The 7099-nt window shown below is 50.1% G+C and overlaps 1 protein-coding gene across 1 annotated transcript in view; it reads right to left on the reverse strand.

Moving 5' to 3' along the window:
- Window positions 1-7099, reverse strand: part of CHUK (conserved helix-loop-helix ubiquitous kinase) — a 53240-nt gene that overhangs the window by 32329 nt on the left and 13812 nt on the right. Inside the window, exons 6-7 of the mRNA XM_015419921.1 lie at window positions 172-261; window positions 6-28 (exon numbers count right to left, since the gene is read on the reverse strand). Coding sequence (XP_015275407.1) covers window positions 6-28; window positions 172-261 — 113 coding nt within the window. The remainder of the gene's footprint in view (window positions 1-5; window positions 29-171; window positions 262-7099) is intronic.

Raw genomic sequence — 7099 nt, forward strand, 5'->3', positions numbered from 1 at the left:
AGGGCTTATTGTCAAAGAGTTCTGGGGCCTTAAACAAAAACAGCCATAACATGCGTAAAAGCAAGAAATCGCAGGAGGGAGTTGTTTTCAGCCAAAAGTAGGCATTCTGTGTGGAAGTAAAAGCTTGTGGCAGCTTCTATCCAAATACGCAAGCTTTTAAAGAAATCTTACCAAATATTGTAAAGTCCCAACAAAAGACGTGCACAGGGTGCCTTGATCCAGATCTTTGGCATATCCCAAGTCTATGATTTTGTGAGTTACCTGGAAATAAAACACAAATGCAGCAGTATTCATTTATGCGACTTGGGTCTTTCTGCTACTTTTGGTTTTTCTTCTCCTCTGCTCCCCTCCAAATAGGCCTTCACTGACTCCATTCCGTCACCGCCTCTCAGTCTTTGATCGTTTCCTCTTATTGACCTACTTTGGGAGATGCCAATGGAGCCCTAAACAACTTCCTGTCTGACAAGTCAACTTCACAGTTGCTTTTGCTCCTAATTTTAGCAGATACCTTGACATGTGACTACCACATTAAGCTGTGTGTGTGTGTGTGCATCCGTACCTTCCTGCACACTCTTTTTGTAGCTGGACCATTGCTCCCGCTGGCCTCTTCAGGGGGGGACTCTTTCTAACATCTTTCTTTGATTCTCACTGTAAGTCTCTGATTAGAACTCACACCTTCTTTCTGCGAGACTGAAAAATTCACCCTTCCCTAGCCACCTGTAGCCCTGACCTGGCCGGCCCAGGCCGATCAGCAGATCTCGGAAGCTAAGCAGGGTCAGTCCAGGTTAGTCCTGGAGGGGAGGCCACCAGGGTAGTCCAGGGTCCCTACACAGAGGCAGGCGGTGGCAAACCCACCTCTGTTTGTCTGCCCTGAGCTGGCCGGCCCAGGCTAGCCTGATCCCATCAGATCTCAGGAGCAAAGCAGGGTCGGCCCAGGTCAGCCCTTGGATGGGAAACCACCAAAGGAAGTCCAGGGTTGCTAGGTAGAGGGTTGCTAGGTACACCACCTCTGTCCATCTCTTGCTCTGAAAACCCTACAAGTCGGCTGCGACTTGGCCACGTTTTGCCACTTAACCCCCTGTACCATCAAGCTCTTGTTTTCCCATATACTTACTAGGATTTTGCAGGTGCTTCTCTGAGTAATTCGTTATTTCTTGCACTGCCTGCTCCAACCCCTGACAAGGCCCCGGGGCTCTTGCACGAGACAGCCTGGCTCTGAAAGCACCGCTAATTCTCAGTTCGGGGAATAGCGTATTGGAGAAAGCCCCCTCCCCGTCAATACTCATATGGAAGGAGGAGGTGGCTTCAAGCGCTTGCTGATGGGGAGGAAGACCTGCCAGAGGTGCCGCCGCCTGTTCAAGATGAGGAGGAAAAGGCAGTTTGCCCCCGGCCAGCTGGGTTGGTCTGAATGGGGCTGAGGAGGTAATGAGGAGGTCTCTCTGAGGGAAAGGTGTCGCTCCAGCTGCTCCAAAGGAATCAGTCATGAGATGCCTCGTAAGATGGCCTCCCTGGAGTCAAGCGGCCTTAAATCATTGTCACCCGGCGGCTCACATTCCATTCTTGTACAAGGGGTTTGACCAGGCGGAGGCAACACAGAGTTTGGTGGTCTTATGATCCCCGCAGTCCTATTTGAAGGGCCACCTCCTTCCGTCTGTCCCTGTGCGCCAACTATGGCGGTCAGGCAGCTATCGGCTACCCCACCACTGAGGGTGGCCTTTCAAGCACCGGAGCCCGGGGCCTTTTCTGCCATGGCTCTGGCTCTGTGGAGTGCGCTCCCTGAAGAGGTGAAATTCTTGGAAATCTTCAGGGCTTTTGAGGGAGATTGAATTGGCAGGCCTCTTGGGGGGGCGGCGGCAGAGATCTGGGGTCTGTTGCTTTATTTTTGCTTTTAAACGGATGATGTTCTTAACTATTATCATCAGCTGCCTTGGGCCACGAGGAAAGGCGGGCTATAAATGTTTTAATTAATAAGCAAACAGGCCTGAGGCTGAGGAGTGGCCTCGAAGTAGCCTTTCCCTCAGGCACAGGCCCGAGGCCTCATGGCCGACATTTCCCCAAGGACCCTCCAAGTCTCAGTGTTCCCTCTAAGCTGAGTTGGTGTGAGCTAGCTCACCATTCTTTAGCCTCTGGCTCACACATTTTTGTGTGGGCTCAGGAAAGGAGGGCTCCAGAGCAAACTAATATATGCAGTAGCCAACTGGCTTGCTCACAGCTTTAATGCCAGTAGCTCACAAAGCAGAATTTTTGCTCACAAGACTCCATGGCTTAGAGGGAGCATTGCTCAGGACTGGGCCAGGGCATTTGGAACAAAAGCAAGAGCTGCAGAGAGGCTGCTTTGGGCTGGAATCTGACCTCATGGGGGGTCCGGCAGGCTGAAATGGTCGTAGGAATTCAGTCAGGCATGTACTCTCGCTGGTTTCTTCCAGTACAGGTTTTGCCCTGTGCCATTTTTATGTCTCAGTATTAATTCTGCCCCGTTTATATGACTGTTCGCTTCCTGTCAGTACTGGTGCCCTCGCCTTTGTCCGGCCCTGCCGCCTGAGAGGTTTGCCCGGCACCTACCCTACTCTCCCTCAGAGGCCAATCTAAAATGTTTTATCTTTTCCCCGGCTTTTAAATGAAGGGCTCCTTTGTTTTAATTGCGTTTTTCACAGCCATCTTCTAACCCGTTCCACAGATACTATTTTAGGTTGCTGAATATTATTTTTATGCTGTTTTTATGCCCCTGGCAGGCTCGGCTTGTTTTATTATCGGCTTTAGTGTTAATAATGGTCATTTATTGTTTTTACGGTGAAGAACTTTAATCCCATGGGGAAAGTACACATGTTTGTTATAAGGATGGAGATTGGTTCCAGAAAATAATTTATGCAAGGAATTGTTAAAGCGATTCTTGAGAAAGAAAAGCTGGAAATGGCTTGTACATCCGGGGAGCCGTCGAATCGCTTCTCCTGTAAGGACAGGCTTGTGGATTGCTTTTCTCACAAGTAGCAACTTCTGGAAGAATACTTTCGGATCATTCCTTTTGCAGTAGCAGGGCATATAGAAAAGAGAATCCCTGCACTGGTGCATCAGATTTTGTGAATTCACTTTTCACATTGTATACATTTGGACTACTTTTATTGTTCATTATTATGATTATTACACAAATAATATATATTATATAAATTCTTTATAGTTTATCAAATTGTTTCCTTTCCTTTTTGGATTCTGTACGTGGTGTTTTCCTTTGTCTGAATTGTTCCACCGTGGTCCCTATTTTTGCCTTGTTTTTATGCCCCTGGCAGGCTCGGCTTGTTTTATCATCGGCTTTCATGTTAATAATTGTCATTTACTGTTTTTACGTTGAATTGCTTTATACTTGCAAGCCACCTCAAGAAGATTTTTGGACAGGCAACAAACAGATTTTCGGAATAAATAAATCGAGAAAGCAGAGCTAGGGATACCAGCCTCCAGGTGGGACTTGGGGATCCCCCGGAATTACAGCTCATCTCCAGACTACGGAGATCAGTTCCCCTGGAGAAAAATGGATGCTTCGGAGGGTGGGCTCCATGTCACTGTGCTGCTCTGAGGTCCCTGTCCTCCCCCAGTTCCATCCCCAGATCCTCCAGGCAAGTTTCCCAACCCCGATCTGGCAACTCTTCCCCCCCCCCATCCTCCACCGGTGGGGACCTGGCAGTCCTAACCAGAGCTGTTCATGGTTCAGTCTTGAGCGCAAAAGAAACCTGGGTCAGAGTAACTCCAGCCCCATCAGGGGAGCAGTGGCACATATCCCACTGTCTTAACATCCGAACGGTATTAGTTCGAGCCCCACGCTGGTGTGAGCAGCCAGCCTGTTGTCCCCAGCTCATCGTCCACCCAGCGATTCGAAAGCTTCGGCGAGTAGATAAAATGGGAACCACTCCTTAGAGAGGGTGGGCACACCAATCTCCCTTGTGGGAGGGTGTTAGCTGACGGTCGGGACATCCTGGTCGAGTTTCGGAAAAAATGGAAGAACTTCTCAGCTACAAAAATCCCTGAAGTGGATGTTTCCAGCCAGGCAGTGGCAGTGTGGCGATTGACCTACAGGTCCTGAAGCCTGGTCGACAAGCAGCCGTTCGGAAAATGACTGAGCCAAGCCAGAAGGCGTTTACACAGGGCAGTGACAGCATGTGCAATTAAATGAATATATGTTGTCTTCCCTATCCCCTACGAACATTGTTAGTCCCCTGTCTAAAATGTGTAACTGTACATTGCTTTGAGCCCACTGGGGAAAGCGATTAATAAATGGAAAGTATTATTATTATTATCATTATTATTATTATTATTATTATTATTATTACAAAAACCTCAGCACAGCATAATATTGGCTGGATACATCTTGCCGGAGTGAGTCCCACTTTCAGGCGGGGAGGAAGAGAGATCATACTGGAAGCTGCCGGTCTTGCTCAAGGAACCCAAAAGCATCCATGAAGTGATACCAGGGCAAGAGACTGCTCGGCATGGCCCAGTGTGCTCAGATATGGGAAAGCAATAGCTGCCTGTGATCCAACAGGGACTGTACTTACATGAGTGGCGTTTTTATGTTTTAAAGTTTAGGATGGCCCACGGGAGCCCTGCTCAGTATTAGGACAGGAGACCGCCACGGAAGCTCAGGGTTGGCGTGCGGGGGCAGGCAATGGCACAACACCTCTGAACGTCTCTTATCTTGAAAACACCACGGTTTTGGTGTCACGATGACTCGGTTGTGACGATGGCAAAAAAACCAAACCAAAACACAGTGTTCCCTCTAAGCTGAGTTAGAGTGAGCTAGCTCACAGATTTCTATCCTCCAGCTCACACATTTCTGTCTCAGCTCAGGAAGGAGGGCTCCAGAGCAAACTAATTAATGACACGATTGAGGTTTACATGAGGTTTACAAGACTATGCATGGGAAAGAGCAGGTAGAGAAAGAGGTGCTTTTCTCCCTTTCTCACAATGCAAGAACTCGTGGGCACTCCATGAAATTGCTGAGCGGTCGGGTTAGAACGGATAAAAGGAAGTCCTTCTTCACCCAAAGAGTGATTAACACTTGGAATTCACTGCCACAGGAAGTGGTGGCGGCTACAAGCATGGACGGCTTCAAGAGGGAATTGGATAAACATAAGGAGCAGAGGTCCATCAATGGCTATTAGCCACAAGGTGTAGATAGGGGCTCTGGGGCAAGTGATGCTCTGTCTTCTTGGTGCTTGGGGGGGGGTCAACAGTGGGAGGGCTTCTAATGTCCTGGCCCCACTGGTGGACCTCCTGATGGCACCTGGTATTTCTGGCCACTGTGTGATACAAAGCGTTGGACTGGATGGGCCACTGGCCTGATCCAACATTGGCTTCTCTTATGTTCTTATGTTCTTAATGCAGGAGCCAAATGGCTGGCTCACAGCTTTAATGCCAGGAGCTCACAAAGTAGAGTTTTTGCTCACGAGGCTCCACAGCTTAGAGGGAACATCATAATCGGAGAAGTAAAAACAGCTGCCAGTTCTAGTGATTCTTCACTCCAGGTAGTTATGGAAATAGGCACAGATGTGGAGACTGCATGCAAGAACTTCTGCAAGTTTTTCTGTCATGAAGGAAGCAGAGTTCTGTCTAACGCACACTGTCCTCTGTATGAAGAGGAAATGGCACTGGGGCAGCTGCTGTACCCAAAAACAGCTTTTCAGAAACGATTCCCAATAGGAAGGCTAATGTGATCTTGGGGTGTATCAACAGAGGCATAACATCCAAATCACAAGATGTCATAGTCCCACTGCATTGGTCAGGCCGCACCTGAAGTCCTGTGTGCAGTTCTGGAGGCCTCACTTCAGAAAGGATGTGGACAGAATGGAGCCGGTGCAGAGGAGAGCGACAAGGATGATCGGGGGCCTGGAGACCAAGCCCTGTGAGGAAAGGCGGAGGGACCTGGGAATGCTTAGTCTGGAGAAAAGGAGGTGGAGGGGGGGGCATGATGGCTCTCTTGAAGTATTCGAAGGGCTGCCACCTGGAGGAGGGCAGGGAGCGGTTCCTGTTGGCAGCAGAGGAGAGGACTCGCAAGAATGGGTTTAGGTTAAGGGCGGGAAGGTACCGGCTGGATATTAGGGAAAACTTTTTTTACAGTCAGAGTTGTGCATCAGTAGAATCAGCTGCCTGGGGAGGTGGTGAGCTCCCCCTCCCTGGCAGTCTTCAAGCAGCGGCTGGACAAACACTCGTCAGGGATGCTCTAGGCCAGTGATGGCGAATAAAATTATTTGGCAGAGAATTCGACACTTTAATGATGGTCTGGGCCTGGCTGGGGCGATGGCACGCGTGCCCACAGAGAGGGCTCTGAGTGCCGCCTCTGGCACCCGTGCCGTAGGTTCGCCACCACTGCTCTAGGCTGACCCTACATTGAGCAGGGGGCCTGGACTAGATGGTCCATACGGCCCCTTCCAACTCTGTAATTCTAAGAAAAGCCTTGAGTGGAAAACAGAAAGGGGCTTGGCACCTTTGTGTTAAGTGAAGCCATTAGGACTTTGCGAGGGGATTCGCCACAGTCCCACAGAACATCAGAATGTCCTGCTGAGAAACTAGTTTGAATCATCGTCTTATAGTACGTGATATGGCAGACGGTGACTGAGAACAGGGGTGGGCGTTTTGTCAAGAAGTGACGAAAGGATTCCGGGTCCGGTGCCCAGATCACCCCTGGCTTTTCACGGATTGTGCTCCCGGCTGGGGCAGGCAGCCGCACCACAGGCACTCGTAACGCGGGAGCCTGGACCACGCTAGGGGGTGGGGAAGCCCCCATTCTTACTGGTACCGGGGAAAAACACTCCAGACACACTGTGGCAATAGAGACGTCTTTACTGCCATTCACATACGCAGCTATTAGGAAAGTTACCTGCCACTGCTGGCCAGCCTCCAGCTCCTTCACATCGCCTCCTTTAGGACCCTCCCTAATGGCTGAATCTGCCCCTGGAGGCCCGGCCTACCCACCCACCCCTGCCAGCTCTCATGGCCGCTTCCACACCACCCCAAAGGCAAATCCCCCCACCCACCCAGGGCTGTGGACACTGCCAGCTGACCGTGCCCAACATTATGGGTCCCTGGCCATGCTCAACCTATGGGTCTGCAC

The sequence above is a fragment of the Gekko japonicus genome, unplaced genomic scaffold (assembly GCF_001447785.1).
Source record: "Gekko japonicus isolate JY-2015 unplaced genomic scaffold, Gekko_japonicus_V1.1 scaffold3590, whole genome shotgun sequence".
Taxonomy (NCBI): domain Eukaryota; kingdom Metazoa; phylum Chordata; class Lepidosauria; order Squamata; family Gekkonidae; genus Gekko; species Gekko japonicus.